The sequence below is a fragment of the Pelophylax lessonae genome (assembly GCF_965119305.1).
Source record: "Pelophylax lessonae genome assembly, chromosome: 2".
Lineage (NCBI taxonomy): Eukaryota > Metazoa > Chordata > Amphibia > Anura > Ranidae > Pelophylax > Pelophylax lessonae.
The window spans coordinates 430,887,950-430,911,712 of NC_138769.1; the positions used below are offsets into that span (position 1 = coordinate 430,887,950).

The 23,763-nt window shown below is 40.5% G+C and overlaps 1 protein-coding gene across 3 annotated transcripts in view; it reads left to right on the plus strand.

Annotated features, from left to right (window-relative positions):
* ARHGAP6 (Rho GTPase activating protein 6) overlaps positions 1-23,763 on the plus strand; it is a 788,712-nt gene that overhangs the window by 692,008 nt on the left and 72,941 nt on the right. For all 3 annotated transcript variants that reach the window (XM_082245536.1, XM_082245537.1, XM_082245538.1), the window contains exons 3-4: positions 2,337-2,408; positions 17,927-18,183. In XM_082245536.1, the coding sequence (XP_082101662.1) occupies positions 2,337-2,408; positions 17,927-18,183 (329 nt within the window). The remainder of the gene's footprint in view (positions 1-2,336; positions 2,409-17,926; positions 18,184-23,763) is intronic.

Genomic DNA, 23,763 nt, shown 5'->3' on the forward strand with positions numbered 1-23,763 from the left:
ACCTCTAGTTTGATGGTGCCTGCATAGATTTGGGACCAAAACCACGTAACAGAGCTAGTGGCATGACGCCAAATATTTTATCTATCTATCTGTAAGGATGTTTTTCTGAAAATCACTATTCAGAAGACATTTTTCCCACTAGTCCCCAATTGTTTTTTGCAAGGATTCCCTGAGACATGAAAATAATTCAAGGGTTCCTCCTGGACAAAAAGGTTGAGAAAGGCTCGTCTAAGCAAAACGCTCATCTGTAGAGTAAAGCTATTTTACCTGTCTTGTATATAATCATTGAAGATAACTGTTTGCTTTTTCTTGGGTCATTCTTTAAAATCATCCAGCTTGCCAACATTGACATATACAGTCATGCTAATAGTACATTTGTTGTGGGCCTCTGAGCTTTCCTTACAAATGTTCAAGTACAGTGGGTATGGAAAGTATTCAGACCCCCTTAAATTTTTCACTCTTTGTTATATTGCAGCCATTTGCTAAAATCATTTAGGTTCATTCTTCTTCCTCATGAATGTACACATAGCACCCCATACTGACAGAAAAACACAGAATTGTTGACATTGTTGCAGATTTATTAAAAAAGAAAAACTGAAATATCACATGGTCCTAAGTATTCAGACCCTTTGCTGTGACACTCATATATTTAACTCAGGTGCTTTCCATTTCTTCTGATCATCCTTGAGATGGTTCTACACCTTCATTTGAGTCCAGCTGTGTTTGATTATACTGATTGGACTTGATTAGGAAAGCCACACACCTGTCTATATAAGACCTTCCAGATCACAACGCATGTCAGAGCAAATGAGAATCATGAGGTCAAAGGAATTGCCTGAAGAGCTCAGAGACAGAATTGTGGCAAGGCACAGATCTGGCCAAGGTTACAAAAAGATTTCTGCTGCACTTAAGGTTCCTAAGAGCACAGTGGCCTCCATAATCTTCAAATGGAAGACGTTTGGGATGACCAGAACCCTTCCTAGAGCTGGCCGTCCGGCCAAACTGAGCTATCGGGGGAGAAGAGCCTTGGTGAGAGAGGTAAAGAAGAACCCAAAGATCACTGTGGCTGAGCTCCAGAGATGCAGTCAGGAGATGGGAGAAAGTTGTAGAAAGTCAACCATCACTGCAGCCCTCCACCAGTCGGGGCTTTATGGCAGAGTGGCCCGATGGAAGCCTCTCCTCAGTGTAAGAAACATGAAAGCCGCATGGAGTTTGCTAAAAAACACCTGAAGGACTCCAAGATGGTGAGAAATAAGATTCTCTGGTCTGATGAGACCAAAATAGAACTTTTTGGCCTTAATTCTAAGCGGTATGTGTGGAGAAAACCAGGCACTGCTCATCACCTGTCCAATACAGTCCCAACAGTGAAGCATGGTGGTGGCAGCATCATGCTGTGGGGGTGTTTTTCAGCTGCAGGGACAGGACGACTGGTTGCAATCGAGGGAAAGATGAATGCGGCCAAGTACAGGGATATCCTGGACAAAAACCTTCTCCAGAGTGCTCTGGACCTCAGACTGGGTCGAAGGTTTACCTTCCAACAAGACAATGACCCTAAGCACACAGCTAAAATAACAAAGGAGTGGCTTCACAACAACTCCGTGACTGTTCTTGAATGGCAAAAAGACTCCTGGCTGTATTAGATCAAAAGGGGGCTTCTACTAAATACTGAGCAAAGGGTCTGAATACTTAGGACATTGTGATATTTCAGTTTTTCTTTTTTAATAAATCTGCAACAATGTCAACAATTCTGTGTTTTTCTGTCAGTATGGGGTGCTATGTGTACATTCATGAGGAAGAAGAATGAACCTAAAGGATTTTAGCAAATGGCTGCAATATAACAAAGAGTGAAAAATTTAAGGGGGTCTGAATACTTTCCGTACCCACTGTATAACTACCTATTCCTATCTTTTAGAGACTCTGACTATTTGATCTGCCTTTAATATTTACTGGTTCTGTTGCTATCCATTTTCAAGTTTCGGTTGCTCCCAACCACCTTTGTATGCTTGAGCGGCTCCTGTTTTAATTGCTAATATATATATAATGAATAACAAATCTCCAGTAATGTCCACAACAGGTATATAGACCAAGGACTTCTAGAGTGCAGATCTCACCACCATAGTCCCTAAGAAATTATAGTAAGCTGTTAGAGGGTTTAGTTTCCCAGGATCTGCACAAAACTGAAATATCAATTATGGGGGGACTGACCCTTTCAAGTGAAACCCCACATACCTCAAACAACCCATGAGATGCTAACAATTCACCTGAGGAGCTAGAAATTAAAGTTTTTTTTTTGGTTCTAATGCTATTCTAAAACTTTGCAATCATGTTTTTTGTAGATGGACAGAAGAGGAAAAAATCTTTAAGAAAGAAACTGGATTCTCTGGGGAAAGAGAAAAACAAAGATAAAGGTAAAACTTTTAATTTTTTTTTTACAGCATTTTTCTCTGTTTATTCTGCTTGAAATGTTGTAGTATGTGTCCATGCTGTGACAGATCACAGCATCAGGACCTTCCATTACTTTTTTTTCCAAATTGGCTGAGCCTCAGTTGCATGTGTAATAAAAAAAGTTTTCTTTTCTGTGCAGAAAAGGAGAGGCTCACTTAGGTCTCATGCAAACAGTGTGCAAATGTACTTCACAGCATTTAACAGCACATGTACCTACGACATATTGCCTAAATGCGATACTTTCACTCTCAGCAAATATGCCATATGCACATGAGCGGGTAAACGCCTCTCCCCACTCATCTACATGAGTTCTCAGAGGCTAAAATAAAATGGAATACCACTTTGCAGGTACATTACAGTGATCACTCCACACTGTGCCTGTTTTTTTTTTTATGTTTCATTATTAAATTGGAGATTGCCGTGCGAAACTTGCAGGATTTATTACAGTGTTCTTTGCATAGGCCCCATTCACACTTGGAAATGGGGTAATCACCAGTTACATGGGGAGACCCATCAGGGGCAACTGGTGATTGCAGTAGCCCCATTGAATGAAATGGGAGGCTGACAGTTCCTACAGCTAACCGCGGACACTCGCATGTAATCTTTCTGCGTTCATATAGGCCACTCCTCTATGTACCTCATACAGAGGCAAATTTAGGATTAAAAAGCCTCCCAGTACCCAGAAAAATTGCAATTACGTGATTATGGCAAGTGATGTCAGTCACTCTCTGACTTTGCCTTCTCTGCTTTTTCACAGGTAATGCTGCTGTCTCAGAATCCATATTATCTGTCTCATTGCTTTGCACTGACACTGCAATCTTTAGGGTAATGCTACTGTCTCAGAATCCATATTACCTGTCTCATTGCTTTGCACTGACACTGTAATCTTTAGGGTAATGCTACTGTCTCAGAATCCATATTACCTGTCTCATTGCTTTGCACTGACACTCTGCAATCTTTAGGGTAACACTGCTGTCTCAGAATCCACATTATCTGTCTCATTGCTTTGCACTGACACTGCAATCTTTAGGGTAATACTGCTGTCTCAGAATCCATATTATCTGTCTCATTGCTTTGCACTGACAGTCTGCAATCTTCAGGGTAAAATGGCTGTCTCAGAATCCATATTACCTGTCTCATTGATTGGTACTGACACTCTGCAATCCTTGGGGTATTGCTACTGTCTCAGAATCCATGTTAACTGTCTCATTGCTTTTTACTGACACTCTGCAATCTTTAGGGTAACACTGCTGTCTCAGAATCCATATTACCTGTCTCATTACTTTGTACTAACACTCTGCAATTTTTAGGGTAACACTGCTGTCTCAGAATCCATGTTAACGTTCACATTGCTTCATATTGATACTCTGCAATCCTTAGGGTAATGCTGCTGTCTCAGAATCCATGTTAACTGTCTCATTGCTTTGTACTGACACTCTGCAATCCTTAGGGTAATGCTGCTGTCTCAGAATACATGTTAACTGTCTCATTGCTTTGTACTGACACTCTGCAATCCTTAGGGTAATGCTGCTGTCTCAGAATACATGTTAACTGTCTCATTGCTTTGTACTGACACTCTGCAATCCTTAGGGTAAATAATCTAAGAGTCTTTTGAAGTTGTCTATTTGTGGTGCTAGATGTTCCTCATTATGACGGTACTAACCGTCACTATGTGTGACCGATCACCCTGTCCCTGGATTGTAAACCCCTTTGTGTCATTTTCCTATGAGTTTGGGACAGTATATGCATTACCAGTATCTCTCAGGAAATATGGAGATCTATCTTATTCCTATACACTGTAAGGCACAGGAAGTGAAACTCCTAATTTGGGCGTCCAGGAACTATGAGAGACAGCGTGTCTGCTAATTCAATGTGTATTAGCTGCAGAGAGGGGGGGGATTGTTTCCAGCAGCCCCTCCTAAAGAATGTCTACTGATTAACTAAGTGCTTTTGTCTAAAATAGGACAGTATGTTAATTGGGTCTGAGACTATTGATAAGTATGTTAATGAGCTCACCTGGCTGTAATTACACAGTCATTGTTCATGTGGTATTCTCAAAGTATATATAAGTGTTGTGTTTCTTTCAATAAAAGAAGAGACTTACTCTTGATCGAACCTCACTACAGAGCCTTGTCTCGTACTTGGGGGGAATTATTGATGGGCTTCATGTATGGCGGATTGGAGTGATCGATAGCTGTCCTGGTGTTCGGGAGCGGATTATCCAAACGACTGTAACCCCTTTCATACTTGGGGTGTCGTTACACTCATTAATCCTCCAGATACATCCCTACTTTTCAACGTAACCTCATCTTTTGACCTAACACAATCGACACAGTCCTCTACTCACTCTGATGGTAATACCCATGACCTTATTTTTGTTTCCAACTGTGCACTCCCTACATCCTCACCAACACCCCCTTTCTTCTCTCTGATCACAACTTCATCACTTTCACAGTGTCCTTGCCTATCACCTATCTCTCCAAGCAGCAAACAATTACCTGTAGAAACCTTTGCCACTTTAATCCTTCTCTTTTCTACTCCGCAACAGACAACTTCCTTGACATAATTGCCCCCCTGTCCTGCCCTGATCTGGTCTAGAACAGTTCACTCTCATCCACACGGAACTCACTTGCTTAGTACACAAAATATCAGGCCCCTACCATTACAACCTTGGCAGACTGACAATACCAGAAAACCGAAAAGAGATAGTCATGGACTGGAGCAATTGGGGCATAAAACCAAATCTCAGCAGGGATTCACCCTATTTAAATCTGTCTTCTTAAAATACAATTCCTCCCTCCATGCTGTCAAACAAGCTTACTTTGTCACTCTCATTCCTCGTAGTCTCTTCTCTACTTTTAACTCTATACTTTCTCCACCACCATGTCCACCTAGTAACTCACTCACTGCTCACCAGATTGCAAACCACTTCAAAAATAAGATTGATGCAATTCATGGGGGCATCTCCAATGCACAGATATCTATCCAACTTAACATACCCTGTACAAAACCACCTTCAGCACTCTCCTCTTTTGACCCTGCTACCACAGAAGAGGTCACTAAAGTTTTCTCAGGAGCCCTGCCTTACCACCTGTCTGCTGGACCTTGTTCCCTCACAACTACTATGGTCACCCTCTTCTTCTATACTCTGCTCCCTAACTCGCATCTTCAATCTCTCCCTCTCTGTTGACACCTTCTCCTCCCCTCTAAAACATTTGCTGATCACTGGACCCCACCAGCCTGAACAACTTAAAGCGGAGTTCCGGCCACAAAATCGACATAATCGATTTTGGGCCACCGGCTTGCTATTGGTCACCTGAAAAACAAATGGATACTTACGATACTTTTTTTTGTTTACTTACCTTGTTATTGAAGAAAAATATACTCACCTTTCTTCCACTTCCTCCCTCTGCGCCGTCACTTCCTCTTTGCACTGATTCCTGGGAGCTGAACGTCATCGCTCCCAGGAATCAATGAGCCTGCACCGGCCCTGCTTGTCATTTCCGGTGCGGCGCCTCATTCCCTGCTAAACAGCTTCTGGGCATACCCAGAAGCTGTGGAGAGATGACGCGCCTGCCCTGGAGTGACGAGCAGGGCCGGTGCAGGCGCATTCTGGGAGAAGAGGACACGGAAGAGGATGCAGAAGTGGAAGCCTGGAAGCCTTGGCTTCAGCTGCCCACATCCGAGATGGCAGCGCTGGAGAAGAAATTTTCAAGGTAAGTATTTCTTCTAAAAGGTAAGAGCGACCCGGGACAGTACAGAGGCTTTCCATTGTGGAATGTACTAGCCCTGACTGTCCCGGGGGTATTTTTATTGAAAAAAAAATGTTGTGGCCGGAACTCCGCTTTAAGAACCAACTCCTTGCTCCCACTGACCTCTAAACTTTTAGAATGCTTAGCCTACAACCGTGTGAGCTCTTACCTCACCAACAACAGCCTTATTGACCCCTTACAGTCTGGCTTTCACTACACTCCACTAAAACTGCCCTAATAAAACTCACTAATGATTTACTAACTGCTAAATCCAATGGCCACTACTTCATACTGACACTACTAGACCTCTCTGTAGCCTTTGATACTGTTGACTACCCCCTCCTGCTCAAAAAACTCCACTCTCTTGGTTTGCAAGACTCTGCTCTCACCTGGTTCTCCTCCTACCTGTCACAGTGCACCTTCAGTGTTACCTATAACTCTGTCTCTTCCTCTCCACTTCCTCTTTCTGTAGGGGCCCCCCAAAGTTTTGTCCTTCGACCTCTCCTCTTTTCCATCTACATCTCCTCCCTTGGTCACGGAATAAACTCCCATGGCTTCCAGTTTCATCTTTATACTGGTGACACCTACGTCTATCTCTCTACTCCTCACCTTACTCCTTCAGTCTCCTCTTTCATTACTAACATATCAGCATGGATGTTGCACCACTTTCTCAAACTCAATCTTTCTAAAACTGAGCTCATAATATTCCCTCCTGCCCGTGCCCCCTCCCCTGACTTCTCCATTAAGATCAATAATACAACCATCAGCACTTCCCCTATGCCAGGGTGCTAAGTGTAATCCTGGACTCTGACCTGTCTTTTCAGCCCCAAATCCAATCGCTGTCAAAAGCTTTGAATAGAGATTTGTTATCACAATTTCTTTAAGTTGCAGGAAACCTGTAGAGTTACTTACAGATGAGATAAAGTTCCAAATTATATTTATTTCTTACGTAATTGCGGAGAGCATACACATAACAAGCTGTTAAATATGTGCTCTGGCATGCCTGTCAAAGCTTCCTGCTTATATATGGTTTCTTATCACACAACACACATACAAAAATAAAACACCCATTGGGCACCCCAAGATGCCAGGAAAGTCCCCTCTAAGTTGTTTACTCAGAAAAGTTGTTTACTACATAGCTTAAGCGGCCATCTTAGCTTTATTTATAAAAAATGGAGAGAACACAACCGTATTTGATATTAATCTTATTCCTAATTAATGTATATTATTATGTGAATCTGTAAGGATTGCTATTTTCCCTATGCAGCTTGAAGTCTTCATCTTTGTAGCATCTCCAAAATGTCCCCTTTTCAACAGTTGAAACCACTAAGCAACTTATTCACTCACTTGTTATCTCTCACCTTGACTATTGTAACTCCCTCCTCCTCGCAGGCTATCCTCTCTTCAGTCTATCATGAATTCTGCTGCCAGGCTCATCCACATTACCAACCGTTCAGTGTCTGACACCCCTCTCTTCCACTCCCTACAATGACTTCTAAATGCCCAGCAAATAAAATTCAAAACATTGCCAAAAACATACAAAGCCATTAACAACTCTGCCCCGAGCTACATCACCAATGTTATTTCCAAATATCACCAAACTGTCCTCTCTGCCCCTCCCAAGACCTCCTGCTTTATAGCTCCATTGTCTCCTCCTCCCATGCTCATCTCCAAGACTTCTCCAGAGCCTCTCCCGTCCTCTGGAACACCCTACCCCAATCTGTTCAGCTATCTCCTAGACTCTATCTCCTAGACTCCTACTGTCCACTTTCAGCTAATAACCAAATCTTCTATTTCTCCCATCAGTTCCTCTGTCAAAGGTATTACCATTTGTTCCTCCAGCCCCTCCCTGTTAAATTGTAAGCTCCCAGGAGCAGGGCCCTCCTAACCCTCTTGTATTGAATTGTATTGTTGCTGTATTGCCTACATTTTATATTGTAAAGCACTGTGCAAACTGTTGGCGCTATATAACTTCTGTATAATATTAATATGTATAATATTCAGGCCAGCCTCCATATATCATGACCTACAAACTGAATGGTAGCTAAGCCACCACCAAACCATTGGCTGTGATTGTATACAATACACATTAACCACTTGCCGACCGCTCACATGGAGCGTACTGTGGCAAAGTGGTTCGTTATCGTCCAGCGATGTAGGTCTACGTCGCTGGACTCCTCCCCTTGTGGGCTGCACGCGCGCCGCCAGGGGGTCGCTCCCGCTGTATTCAGACACAGCGGGAGTCGGGCCAGGGGAGGAGAGGTGGTGATTACCGCCGCTCTTCCTCGATCATCGGGGATCAAGTGAGGAGATCCGCCCGCTTGTGTAAACAAAGCAGGCGGATCTCCTTAGTGACAGGCAGGGACAGATTACAGGATTCAGCATAGCTGAACCTGTGATCTGTGCCTGTGTCACACAGTCCCCTCCCCCCACACACGTCAGTAAGCACCAGGCATACATTAACCCTTTGATCACCAATCAAAGTTAACCCCTTCCCTGCCAGTGTCATTTTTACAGTAACAGTGCATATTTATAGCACTGATTACTGTAGTAATGTCACTGGTACCCCCAAAAGTGTAAAAAATGTCAGTTAGGGGTCCGATCTGTCCGCCGCAATGTTGCAGTCCCGCAAAAAAAATTGAAGATCGCCGCCATTACTAGTTAAAAAAAAAACAATAAAAATGACATAAATTTCCCATAGTTAGTAGCTGCGATAACTTTTTCGCAAACCAAACAAAATACGCTTATTGGCATTTTTTTTTTACCAAACATATGTAGCAGAAAACAAATTAGCCTAAAATGTTAAAAAATTTTGATTTTTACATTTTGGGGGGGGGGGGGGGGATTTCATATAAAAAATTTTTATTTTTTCAAAATTGTCGCTTTTTTTTGTTTATAGCGCAAAAAGTAAAAATCACACAGGTGATCAAATACCACCAAAAGAAAGCTCTATTTGTGGGGGAAAAAAAAGGCATAAATTTAATTTGGGTACAGCGTCGCACGACCGCGCAATTGTCCATTAAAATAATGCAGTGCCGAATCGCAAAATATGGCCTGGTCAGAAATGGGGTAAAATCTTCCGGTCTTAAAAATACGCTCATTGAGAATTTTTTTGTCAAAGACATGTAGCTAAATACATTTTGGCCTAAATATATGACAAAAATTGAATATAATAGATATTTTTTAACTGTCAAAGTAGAAAAATATTGTTATTTTTTCAAAATTGTCGCATTTTTTTATTATTATCGCAAAAAATGAAAAGCGCTGAGGTGATCAAATACCACCAAAAGAAAGCTCTGTTTGTAAGAAAAAAAGGACATAAATTTAGTTTGGGTACGGCGTTGCATGACCGCGCAATTGTCAGTTAAAGTCGCACAGTGCCGAATCGCAAAAAGTGGCCTAGACGTAAAGCAGGAAAATCCTCCGGTCCTAAAGTGGTTAATAAAAAAAAATAAAATATGCCTTACAGTAAAATAAACTTAGCTTTTGATATAACATTTCCTGACATCTATAGGTACAGCTATTGTGGAGCAATTTATTCCCAGTGATGTCATTCATCTCTGGTTTCAACACGTTTCTGTCTCCCCTCTTCCAGTGCACCAAGTTCTGTGTTTACATTAGAGATTAGAACTCTGGCAGGCTGCTAATTCATTGGGATGGGGTCTGAAATAAGGAAAGAAGGGAAAACAAAGCTGAGAAATTTAGGCTGTAGGCTTTGAAGATGTCTTTCCCCGCAGAATTCAGTGAGGGTTTGGTTTCAAGTTTATTTACTGCTTATTAGGAACATGTAAATATTTAAGTGCCTATAGCCTGTCCAAATTTCTCTTTTAAAGTAGAACTCCAGTCAAATCTTTTTTTTTTTTCGGCTTTAGGAGTGGGAAAGATTTAGAAACACTATTGGCTTGTTAATGCTGTCTGCGTTCTTATTGGGGAGATTCATTTTTATGGGAACCATTGTCACCAGGACAAAAATTGAATGGGTATTGCAAATTTTAAAGTTGCTACCACGTGTAAAGGGCATTCGTTCTGTCTGTCATAACCTTATCCAAAGCTTTAAGTTCTACCTTACCTTTTGTAGGATATAGCTGAGTGGACATTTCATTGCATGTTACATTTAAAAACTTCCATTAACCACTTTACCACCGGAGGATTTTGCTGTCTTACGTCCAGGCCACTTTTTGTGATTCGGCACTGTGCGACTTTAACTGACAATTGCGCGGTCGTGCGACGCCGTACCCAAACGAAATTTACGTCCTTTTTTTCCCACAAACAGAGCTTTCTTTTGGTGGTATTTGATCACCTGTGTGATTTTTACTTTTTACGCTATAAACAAAAAAAGAGCGTAAATTTTGAAAAAATAACAATATTTTTCACCTCCCCCCCAAAAAATGTAAAAATCTAATTTTTTTTTTAATTTTTGGCCAATTTGTTTTCTGCTACCTATGTTTGGTAAAGAAAATCACAATAAGCATATTTTGATTGGTTTGCGCAAAAGTTATTGCGTTTACTAACTAAGGGAAAGATTTCTGTCATTTTTGGTGTGTTTTTTTTTTTAATGAGTAATGGCGGTGATCTGCAATTTTTTTTTGCGGGACTGCGACAGATTGGACCCTTGACTGACATTTTTGACACTTTTGGGGGCACCAGTGACATTACTACAGTAATCAGTGCTATAAATATGCACTGTTACTGTAAAAATGACACTGGCAGGGAAGGAGTTAATTTTATTGGAGAGGGAGGGGTTAATGTATGCCTGGTGCTTACTAACGTGTGTGGGGGGAGGTGACTGAGTGACACAGGGACAGATCGCAGGTTGAGCTATGCTGAACCCTGCAATCTGTCACTGTCTGTCACTTAGGAGATCCGCCCGCTTTGTTTACACAAGCGGGCGGATCTCCACACTCGATTCCCCGACGATCGGGGAAGAGCAGCGGCAATCGCTGCTGCTCCTCCCCTGGCCCGACTCCCGCTGTGACTGAATACAGTGGGAGCGAGCCTCCGGCGGCGCGAGAGCGCCGCCCACAAGGGGAGGAGTCCAGCGACGTAGGTCTACGTCGCTGGATGGGAACGAGCCACTGTGCCGCAGTAGAGGCACAGTGAGCGGGGGTAAAGTGGTTAAACCAGCAGAATATAAACATTATTTGCAGGGTTGAATGTAAAAGGGGTACAATCAAATGTTTCCGTAAAGTGATTGGGGTTGATTTACTAAAGGCACATAGACTGTGCACTTTACAAGTGCGTAAAAAATGAGGGGAAGGTTCACTTTATAAAGAATTGCCAATCCTATGAAAGGAAAAAAAAACATTCTTGCATGCATATAATTGAATATTGGAAATCAGCAGAACTCCTCCCTTATTTACTGAGCCCTGGAGCCACTGTACTTGCACTCTGTTTGCATTTAAGTCAAACCCACTATGTTCTAAAGAAGTATTCCAAATCATAGCAATGTGCAAAATATAAAAGACAATGTAAATGTTTAACTTACGCTGTATATACCTTCTCTGTGGCTGTTACCACTTATATTACAATATAGTTGTACACTGTTTTTATTACATTGTGTACTCAACGTCAGGTTACCTTCTTTTTATTATGTTCTATGGCAAAGCATGTATAAATTAGAATTCTGTTCTTTAGTACCTAACGGGACTTTATGTACTGATTTTTATTTAAGGAAAAGCATTGAGTGCTGTCCATATCTAAACAGAGTCAACAGACCTATACAAGCCATACATGTGAACAATGTAAAGAAAAGCAATACTTTTTCAAAAATTAAAGTATAACTAAATCCAAGTAATAAAAATGACATGTTTTTTTAGTTATCTTTCACTGTAGATGAAGGCTGGGGATTGTATAATCTGAGCCTTCCTTTCTTGTGAAATACTTTGTTTAATTTTGTTTAATTCTTTTCAAAAGGCACTTTCCATGTTGCAGCTCTGCCTTGCATAGCCCCCCTCAGCTGCCACTACCACTGCTGGTTCTCTGCTGCAGCAACTTGTTGGAGGAGGTACCATCAGAATCACACGAGGCACGCATGCCAAGTCATACCATATGCAAAGCAGCATGGGACTTGTGTTCAGAGTTGTATAAAGTACTCGAAACCTATACTTGAGTAAAAGTATAAGTGCTCGATCAAAAAGTGACTTGAGTAGAGGTGGAAGCGCTTGATCAAAAAGTGACTTGAGTAGAAGTACTAAAGTATTCAACATTTTTTGTACTTAAGTATTGAAAGTAGTTTTTTTAAAAACTTTGCTACTCAAGTACTGAAAGTTAAAGTACCAGTAATTTTGAAAAAAAATTGCTACTCAAGTACTGAAAGTAAAAGTACAAGTACTGTGTTATGTAGTTATTAAAGAAAGAAGTCAAAAGTTTGAACATCATATTGTTTTTTATTATTTCAAATGCAGCTTTTATTTATACATACAGTAGCATTTATTTTCATATGCGCTGATAATACACATGTTTTGAGCTTCATGAAACCTGCCATCTACTGTTCTGGCAGTGGTCATTTTTATAATAGTAACGAGTAACTATGCAGCACAAAAAAAAAATATCGGAGTAGAAGTATTGAAATCATCGAAAAAATGTAGTGAAGTAAAAGTGGAAGTAGGAGAAAAAAATTCTACTCTAGGAAAGTACAGATACCGCCTTTGGGTACTTAAGTACAGTAGTGAAGTAGTTCTACTTAGTACTATCTCTGCTTGTGTTCACAATGATGCAGTCACCTTGTTAATGCCTGTATTGCCTTTGCACCCAAACCAAACGTTCTAAGCCACCGCTGTTGTGATGAGAATGGAAATGCAATAAAATTAAGGATAAAGTTATGTACGATCACAGAGGTTGCCTGAAAAAAAAAAAAATCAGAAAATGTAGGTTATCCGGTAGGCAGAATCTTTAATTTGCTGTCCATTAGCTGTAGCTCCTACTTGATTTTGAACACCGGTTCTTATGTGTTTAGGATGTGGCTGCCTTGGCATATACAGTATGCATTTGTGATCTGTTATGTCTAATGCCTCATACACACGTTCAGATAATCGGACGACTTATCGTTCGCATTTTGTTGCATGATACTAATATCGAATTCAACAATGCATATAAACGTAGGATTTTTTTCGTATGATTCCTGAAAAGCCTCCTGGTTGCTTAGCTACGTATCAGATGGTTGCAAAACAAAAACAATGGCAGCCAGGCTTTCTCCGTGCTATTTTAGTGTTTCTGATCATGCGCGGTCTTTGTCGATCGATTTTTAGCGGACGCATACTGAACTGATTATACGATTGTCGTTCGCTAGGCTATCGTACCACAGAAGTTTTCATGTTTATCCCTTTGGATTTTGTTGGATGAACTTTCGTGATCGGCTGTCGAAAGCTGTGTACTAATGATCAGATTATCGTGCGATCAAGTCGAAAGCGATTATTTTCATCCGATTATCTGAACGTGTGTACGAGGCATTAGAGTACTACAAGGTTCCAAATATTCCTATGTTTGGGATGACACACATCTTTTGGTTCTCTTAACCAATTACACACTAATTATATGGGCTTTGCTATATTATTTTGCACTTCTTCCTGCAAACACTCTGTGATTGGGTCTCTCATTTCATTTGTCTTCAGCAATTTGATATCTTGCCAATTGTTTATACATTTCTTCTGTGTATGATATATTGTGGAGGCCCTGTCATATCTATTCCCTTGACTAAATATGTACAGCATAGGTGCATATCTTGATCAGCATTGTATGCCTATTTCAATTGTAAATGTTACACTAATGCTCCATGTACACGGGACGTTGTAAATGACCGTTTAGGAGCAGTTGGGCGTTTTTTTCAGAAGCCCCTGAACCCATCTACATTTTATCTTATCTGTCCATGTACACAGGGTCATTTACAGTCATTTGCAGGCAGTTGAGTTCAGGGACGTTTTTTGGAATGCAATTATTTGCGTTCGAACGTGTGTTTCCCGGCTTTCAAATGCAGAAACGAGGCCAAACGTGACCAAACATGACCGAACGTGATGTTCAGCCACGTTATACGTTTTTTTTTCTTCCAGTCAAAATCAATGGTTCCCTATGGGAGCCTATTGATTTGAATGGAAGTTGCACCGCAAGTCGGATCAGGATTATCCGACTTGCGGCGCGACTTGCACTGTGAGAAGCTTGAGGGGGAACTCCACGCCAAAAATGGGAAAAAAACTGCGTGGGGGTCCCCCCCAGGTTCCAAACCAGGCCCTTCGGGTCTGGTATGGAATTTGAGGGTAGCCCCACGATGAAAAAACGGTGTGGGGTCCCCCCCAAAATCCATACCAGACCCTTATCCGAGCACGCAGCTCGATAGGGCAGGAAGGGGGAGGGGACGAGCGATCTGCCCCACCCCCCCTGGACCATACCAGGCCCCATGCCCTCAACATGGGGGGGGGGGTGTTGTTGCTTTGGGGCAGGGGGAGCTCTGCACCCCCCACCCCAAAGCACCTTGCCCCCATGTTGATGAGGACAAGGGCCTCATCCCCACAACCCTGGCCGGTGGTTGTGGGGGTCTGCGGGCAGGGGGCTCATTGGAATCTGGAAGCCCCCTTTAACAAGGGGGCCCCCCAGATCCCGGACCCCCTCCCTATGTGAATGGGTATGGGGTACACTGTACCCCTACCCATTCACCCCATAAAAGGCAGTGTATGGAAATAACAAAAGGAGACGTTTTGGAAAGTTTATTAAAAATCTTCATCCGGTCTTCTCTGCTCTGGTCTTTTCCCTCTCCTGGTCTTCTGCTCTTCTGCTCTTTTGCTGTCCGCTCTTCTGCTCTTTTGCTGTCCGCTCTTCTTGAGTGCCTGTTGCAGACCCTTTGTTCTATTAACTCTCACCACTCTAGAAAATGACAGTGGCGGGGGAGGGGGGCATCAGAGGAGGATGATTTCAGTGAAAGGAGGATGCAGCCGCACAGAGGGTACCATTCTCTGATGGTAAGTCCCTTGTGCTGATTTTTTGTTTTGGTAAACTTTGGCTTTAAACCTGTATACCCTGGACTACTGATGTTCACAGATGGCAGAAAAATTTAAATTAGTAATCGAAAATACTTCACTGGCTTTGTCTTTTGTCTTGTTTCTCTGTTTTCTGGAATGTGTCCTCTAACTCACACAGTTATATGAATCATAAAATATTGCAGAATCTCTGAATTATGTGCTTGGTGTTCTGAAACTTTGCACAAATTCTTTCAGGTGAATGATCACAGGAATTACATTTCTAGCATCATGTATTTTATATTAAATGTTCTGGCTGTTGATAGTCTTATCTTAGCTTGTTTTCATTGCTGGTTTAAGTTGAATAGCAAAAAAGATGGTTAACATATAATTAACTTTTTAACCTTTGTTCTCATAAAAGTGGTGGTTTTCCATAGTTATTTGGCCAGCTCAGTGTTTTAGTATTTGAAAACATAGTTACAAATACATATATGTGAAGTGTCCAACCTACATCAGAGCTTGGTCACCAATCCAACCTCAGCCTTCATTTTGGACCAACTGGTGAGGTTATTATTCCCCCTTCTGGGCAGTAAACATCCAATGGTAATCTGGCCATACACTGGTAGAATTTCATTTGATTTTGAAATGTTTGTTCAATCTTCCATAAGGCAATTTCTGTTTTACACTCTCTCAAAGTTGAAGAATTTTTGTCATTTTCCACTAAATTCTACTTAATCTTTCTTGGAAATTGTAAGCTTTTAGTTTGAGGCTGTAAGAAAGAGCAACCTGGCATGATCACCTGGCATGGTGACATGCATAATCAAACATTACCGAGATTGAATGTTACCTTTCAAAACATTGGCATGGCAATTGAACAACATTTTTGCACAGAATCTGTAATTGATAGTGTGTCGTGCACTCTGCTGAAATAATTTTGATAAATTCCATATCAACGTTTGAACAAAATTCTTCCTGCTTATGACCAGATTGCTTGTTAAATTGACAGCACTATGTAGTCCAGCGATGTCTAATTGGCTCACACCACTGGCCCTTCTTCTGTAGGAGCACTGTGTGGTATACTGGGTTTTCTGATTTGCATGGTATGGTATATATAGACTGTAGTTAAACTGTGCAGCTCATCGGTCTGTGTATGTTATACATTAGGTACTGTGGATCCTGGCTGACATTTTGAAATGTACACATCAGTATTACCACATTCAGCTTAAGGCCCCTTTCACACTTATGTGACGCAATTTTGCGACACGATTTTGACGCAAATTTGCTACGATTTTGAAAGCAATGGCTATGGTTATATACTTCAAAATGCATTAAAACTGTGTCAAAGTAGTGCAGGAACTACTTTGAAGTCGGTGCGACTTCAAAATGCACAGACATGAATGGGGCTCATTGAAAATAATGGAAAACAACTTGTCATGCGATTTCGCTGTCCAAAATCGCGGGACAAGTCGCACTAGTGTGAAAGTGGCCTTACTGCAAGTAAATATTTTTATTTACAAACACAAGCCAGTGTTAAGTCAAATAAAGGTGAGATAGGAACATGCTCACCCAGTTATGTAACAGCCCACCCTCCTCTGGCAATCCTTGCAGCTTGTATATCTAAGCAAGATAACAAAGCTAAAAGGCAAAAGCCAGATAGAGTAGAACATCATTTAATTCATGGAACATCATTTAATTCATGATATATTAAAAAGTGACTTATAGCTTGCTACAGATTCAACCAATTGTGTGTTATGTAAAAATGGCCTTGTGGTGGGAATGTTGTGGTGGACCTCCTGCCATTACTGATGAGTTTCGAAGTCCACACCATGTCTCAGATTTAAGATGGTGCCAGAAGAGGGGAAATTGGCAGTACTTTTTTCCTGCCTGCCCCCCAGTGACACAGAAGCAGGGATAATAAATACCTGTGACTGGCTCTGTACACTAAGCAAACCAAGGATAAAGAAAAGGCTGTCGAAATAGCCAATGGCAAGAAGTGATATGCAAAAGGCTCTGATCCAAAGCCAAATATGCAGATGGCAGTTTTAAAACTGCTGATGTAGTGAATGCATGTGATAGTTGATTTTGCCAGCCAGATATTTATAAACAAGATCACATAATCACTGTGTCAGCACTGATGTGGTGATCACTTGACTTTGTTTATGAGGCTTACATGGCCGTGTTGGAATACAAAGTCATATGACATTTGACAAGGAAATTTCAAGTCCGCATGGTGAAATTTGAGGCTAACTTCAGTGAAGGTAAAATTAGTCATTTCATTGCAATTTTGCAAAATTACTTTATTTATAACAAAAGGGCTGAAAATACCTATTTTGAAGAAAATGCTGCATTGTAGATCCTTCAAGCTTAGTCATATCATCTCTGCAGAAGGAAGGATTGGCTGATCTTACCCTTTTGCAGTGATCATATGACTCATATAATAGGGCTTAGAGAATCACCTATGCAGCTTCCAAAAAAGGAGCACGAAACAGTATTTTCCCCAGGAAAGTATTTCCCCACCCCTCTGTTACTGTAATTTTTATCCTTTCTATCATGACTATTAACATAGCTTTGTATTCACTGTTGAGTATAGATCTACTTTATTAAACTGTACATCAACATGTGAGACATTAGCCATGTACTTGACAGATGGCTTTTAAAATGTCATACTGTAGGAGAATGTGCAAATGGTTTTAATACATGTCTTATGGGTATAAAGCTCTTACATTTAATAGGTGTAAATGACATGGCTATATATTCATATTTTTATTTCTTTCTTTACTTTAGAATTCTTGCCACAGGCATTTGGAATGCCATTATCACAAGTAATAGCCAATGACAGGGCTCACAAGTTAAAGCAAGATTCTCACAAAGATGAGCAGAAAGAGGTGTCCGACTTTGTAACGTCCATCCTGCCATTTGGATCAAGGCGGCAGAATAAAGAACTCTCTAGTAGTAATTCATCTCTTAGCTCTACTTCAGAAACACCAAATGAATCTACATCTCCAAATACACCAGAGGCTGCACCTCGGGCACGTAGAAGGGTGAGTTCACACTGCCACGCATCAAAACAAGAAAAAAATATGTTGTTCATTTTTTAGTGAGATGAATATGTAATACTAAAAAAATTTATGCTGATTGTACTTCCTGTTGCATTTTTGGGACAGGAATAAAGAGAAATCTCCCCAAGGGACACAGATTTAATTTTAATTATTCCCTAATCTATTCCCTAATCAAAAATTAAAAAAGAGTGTGATAAAAATTGCCTAAATTCCTGTACTATTCACTCTACTTGTGTCTAGGGATCATAAAGGTTTCTCAAGATTTTAGATGTCCATCTTTGTATTCCTGCATTTTCTGTGTAGTTCAGCAACCATAAAACAATTCTCAAGAAACTCTGAGCTATATGTTCTGTTGGCCAGTTTCCTGGCTGGTCCTACTTCACTCATGTTTTTGAGGGACTTTTCAACAGTTTCACTTCCTGTTGATTTCACTTCCTGTTGCATTCTCTGGGGCATGATATAAAGGGAAATCTCCCCAAGGGACACAAATTAAGTTTTAACCATTCCCTAATCTATTCCCTACTTTTTTTAATATTTCTTTTTTATAGAGACTGTAATACAGGTACAGTATAAAACAATTAAACCAGAAATTATAATACTGATAAAGTGGTTTAAAACCTACAAACCTTCCAAAGCACATGTAGAATTAAATTCACCCAATTGACTGAACTAAGATTACTTTCTATAAAGTATTAAAGTGCATGCAATTACAGTTTTTTTAAAGGTTAGTTTTCAATGGGATAAGGTTAAAGACCCTGTTTTGTTTCTAATGATTTTTAATGTTGCCTGTTTTACCCCTGGGGAGATTCATCCTATTTTCCTAGTAACCCTTGCCCCAGAAAGTGGTGGGGAATCCAGTTGTTACTAGAACAAGAAAAGAGGAACCCCCCTAATTGGGACATCAGTTTCTATGAAAGCTTTCTAATGGCACTTTTCCACTGCAAGTACCGGCTCGTACCAGCTCGGCTCTACTCTGCCCTGCTTGGCCCGGTTTGCTTTTCCACTGCTGGTACCGCATGGTATAGTGTCAGAACGGTTCGGTACGGTACGGTATAGGTTTGCTTTTCCACTAAAGTAGTACTAAAGTTAAGTGGGTGGGATAACAACGGGGTGGGTGGGATTCTCTGACCAATCAGTGGCTAGTAGTGACTGCATGCAAAGGATTGTGGGATATGGTACCAGTTTGGTACCTGTTGGAACCACAATCGAGTAGGTACTGTTTTTTCAGAGCCGTACCGTACCGTTCGGTTCCATGCAGTGGAAAAGCAAACCTATACCGTACCGTACCGAACCGTTCCGAACCCTATACCATGCGGTACCAGCAGTGGAAAAGCACAAAAGCGTGCCGAACCGGTACGGTTCCATGCAGTGGAAAAGCGCCATAAGGTGGTAATTACCTTCAATTTAGAGAGATTTCCTGTTGCGTCTCCAGAACAAGAAGGTAAATCTCCATAGTAGGATACGGGCAAAAGATAAAAATAACCTGATGGTGCTTCACTCATTTTACACTCTATCTGAAACAGAGGAAAAGAGTTTTGACTTTACAGTTTAGGAGGCATTAATACAATCACAAAAAAAAGCTGTATCACTTGGGTCGAGTACATAAAATATAGACCATGCCTAGTTAATTAAGCCCTATGATCCTCATACATACTCGTCTTTTTGGGAGCCGTACAACTAATTAGAAAATCCATTACTGGCAACTAAGAGTATAGGGGTTAGACTAGAATGCAAATGTAGACTACATTTGCAACATAGGAAGTACTCATTATTATTGCAAATTTTACTGAACTCCCTGAAAACATCAAAATTGCCTGTTCATGCCTCCAGAGATTTTGGTAAACCTTTGCAAACACTGAAGACAGAAATGAGACCATACCTTCCACTTTGTACCATAGCTTGGTGCCACCAAAGCAGCATAAGAACATTTTGGCTGGTACTTTCGGGCAACAGATTTTTAACCTTGCATCATGCCCAACTGCGAGCAGCATTATTATTATTATTATTATTATACAGGATTTATATAGCGCCAACAGTTTGCGCAGTGCTTTACAATGTGAAGGAAGACAATACAGTTACAATACAGTTCAAAACAGGAGGAACTAGAGCATTATTATTATATTATCAGCAGTTTTCATTCTGTAATGTAATTGTTTCCACAAGTTGAGCCAAACTTTGTGCTACAATAAAATGTGCAAAATTTCTTTCAGGCTTTAATCAGAGTCATTTGGCCTCGTCTGCTAATCCTGGGAAGAGACTTTAAGTCTGGGCAAAATAAAATTGCCATTTACAGAGATGTGACATCTGAAATTTACTAGAGGTGCCCATTTTCTACAGTCTGTGTCTCAGTCTCCTGCACATCTTGTCTATCCTCTTACCGAAAAAATAAACAGATCACATTTCTCTGCTTATCTCCTGAAGACATCTTTGCCCTCAAGAGCACAGAGCCATACAGTGTATTAGCTAGGACTTCTGAAAACACCCTATTTAAGGACGCCAACAAAACTATGTTTCATAAGTGGCTTTATAATAGTTTTTTCTAAAATTTTGGTAAACAAAATCCATATCTTAAAATTTTATGTATTTCACTGCACTTAGGATTCCAAAAATCACCTATATATCTTATTTGTAAGTTAAGTGGCCAATACAGTTAAATAGCTACAGGGATTCTAGTCTATCTGTGGCCAGATAATTGTAATCCTTGCAGGAAAATGTTTTACCTAGGTATTTTATTGGTCTCATTGATACCATCCTGTTCACAAACATTTTGTTTTTGCAGCACATTCAGTGATATATGAGTAGCCATTATTGTTTGGTTACAGAACATAAACTGGTTAGGTAAAGGCAAGTTATTATTGATTTCACAGTTTGCCTAGCATATTGAAGCAATAAAGTGATAAAACTCGATGAGGTAGTACAGTTGTCAGCCTTTAATTGCTACCATACGTGATAGAAACCAGAGTTTTTTAGCAGATGTTTAGGCCACAGTTATGCATTTATAATCGCTAATTTCCCATACTATGTGGTTAAAATACTTAGCTTTTTTCAGAACTCTATTAGGGCTTGTCTACACATTTGTATATATCTGAACTGATTTTATACCAGTACAAGTCAGTTGAAATGAAAAATGTGCTCAGGAGGAGGTTGGGAGCAAATCAGAAGCATCTTAGAAGACGGTCAGAAGGAACTTTGATTGCAGGTTCGATTTCACAAGCAGTCCAGAACCCTTTAAATGAAATTGTCATTAAACCTAAAACCCCAGTGCAATTTTAGAAAAATAACCCTTTCATTGATAAAAGAACTTTGGAGTTGCCATGGTTCTAACAGTAATACTATATGAGCTATATGTAAATGATCAGGAACTTCATTTGGTCACTCCTCTTACTGAACATCTCACAGTTGCAGCCTTTTTTCGGGCATGTATCAGTATTTTAGAAGCATTTTACATGTATTCATGCTTCAGGCATTTTTGTTTTAGTCAATGGAAAGCACTAGGGGGAGAAACCAGTTCTAACAAGCTAAGAAACATATGAAATATGTACAAATGCCCAAAAAGTTTGATTCGAGTATTTACAGGCATTTCCACTGAAGTCTTTGGAGCCAGAGATGCCCAAATATGCCTCAAAAGTAACTAATTTAGCTTTTAGAGCGTCAGACATTGAGCTACAGGTGTCTTAAAACTCATATGTGAACAGCCACCATTGTAATATATGGGATTTTGGATGTTGAGAGTTTTGGAGCTCCAAGCTACAAAGTGCTCAGGTGTGAACAGCGGCATATCTACCGTGAGGTAAACAAGGCGTTTGCCTGGGGTGGCATTTTTCAGGGGGACGGCATCTGTACCGGGATGATGACTCCCCAGTATTGTTTTTTAGAGCCAGCAGTCTCCTCTCTTATAATAGCAATCAGAGCTGCTTACTAGCTGCTCAATTGCTTTTACAAGCAGCTGGAGGGGGCACCCCTTCCATCTCTCTCCTGGGCTCTCCCGCTCCACCAGAAGACTGTTCGTAACAGTAAACTGGAAGCGATGACATGACACCACTTCCCGTTTACTCGGGAATCATCAGCCGTTTTAAAAAATCGAAAGCATTCAAAAAAGCCGATCTTGGTGAATGCTTTAAGTGCAGAGGAGGGATTTGGGGTCTTATAGATCCCAGATCTCTCCATAAAGAGTACCTTTCACTGCCTATTGCTGTCACAAGGATGTAAACAATCCATGTGACAGCAATAAAAGTGATTTTAAAAAAATTAAAGCAATAGTGTAAAAATAAAAAAAAATCAAATAAATTAATAATTAAAAAAAAAATTTGAAAGTGCCCCCTTCCTCCCCTTCCTGCCATGCTCGCACACAAAGGCGAATGCATGTGTCGGTCCCGCGTGCGTGCAAACAGCAATTGTCCCACACATGTGAGGTATCACCGCAAACGCCAGATCATGAGCAGTAATTCTAGCACCAGACCTCCTCTGTAAATCTAAAGTGGTAACCTGTGAAGACTTTTAGGGGTTACCTATGGATAGTAACATTTACGTTGCTTGTCAACGTTGCACGGGCGTGCACAATTTTAAAGCAGACAAATTTAGGTGGGGGGGGAGGGGGTGCCTGTTTTTAGTCTTGCCTAGGGCAGCACAAAACCAAAATACACCACTGGGTGTGAATGTTGCCTTAAAGCAGAGCAGATACAAACAATAATTTATTCTGATCCTCTGATACAGGAGTATATATAGTATTAATGAATATAAGTATAAATGCGTGAATTTTGCTTGGCTTTAGTTCATGAACAGTTTTGTGAATATTGCTTGAAGCCTAAAAAATTTCCAGCAAACCCCAATAAAGTTTATGGGGTTAAGCTATTATCAAAAAAAGGCTGCTGTGATCCAACCCTTTTATGGAAAGGGGGCTGGGTTATCCATTTCTTCAGATTATTGGCTCTTGTGAATCAGCTGACTGGGTAAAAAGCAGTTCAACGTATTATAATTTGTACTTCTGGTGGCAAACCTGCAAAAACCTGGTGAAAAGTTTGCGATTAGCAAACTTCACAAATCTCAAGGATTTGCAGTGAACCCATTGTAGTGGTGAACCTCAACCTCATCTCGGTAGATAAGCTAAATTGAAAGATTTTGGAAATGTGCAGCTTTTTAAAAGGTACAGATAGGTTAAAATTTTTAAAACTCAATAAAACTAAAGGAAAGGTTCTTAGTACAGAGTTTTTCAAAATGTATAATAACAAGAAATACAAATTTACATTTCTGTTTTATTATAGTGTCAGGTATATTCATTTTGTTTCCCCCAAACACACATGTAGCATAAAACACTGTATTTACTACATTTAGAAAAAAAGTTAAACCTGATCCCCAGGTTCTACATTTGTCCCCCTAAATCTCCCATTTTCTCTATACAACAGCCATTGTTATGAATTTTGTACATTGCTCCTGGGCTAAAAGAAAACATTGTTTTGTTCTCAGTGAAATCATGAATTTTGTTAATAAAACTACTGCTGCCTGGGAGGCTAGGAGGAGAGATCTTTAATGCGCCTTATTTTTTTAAAATAATCTTTATTTAAC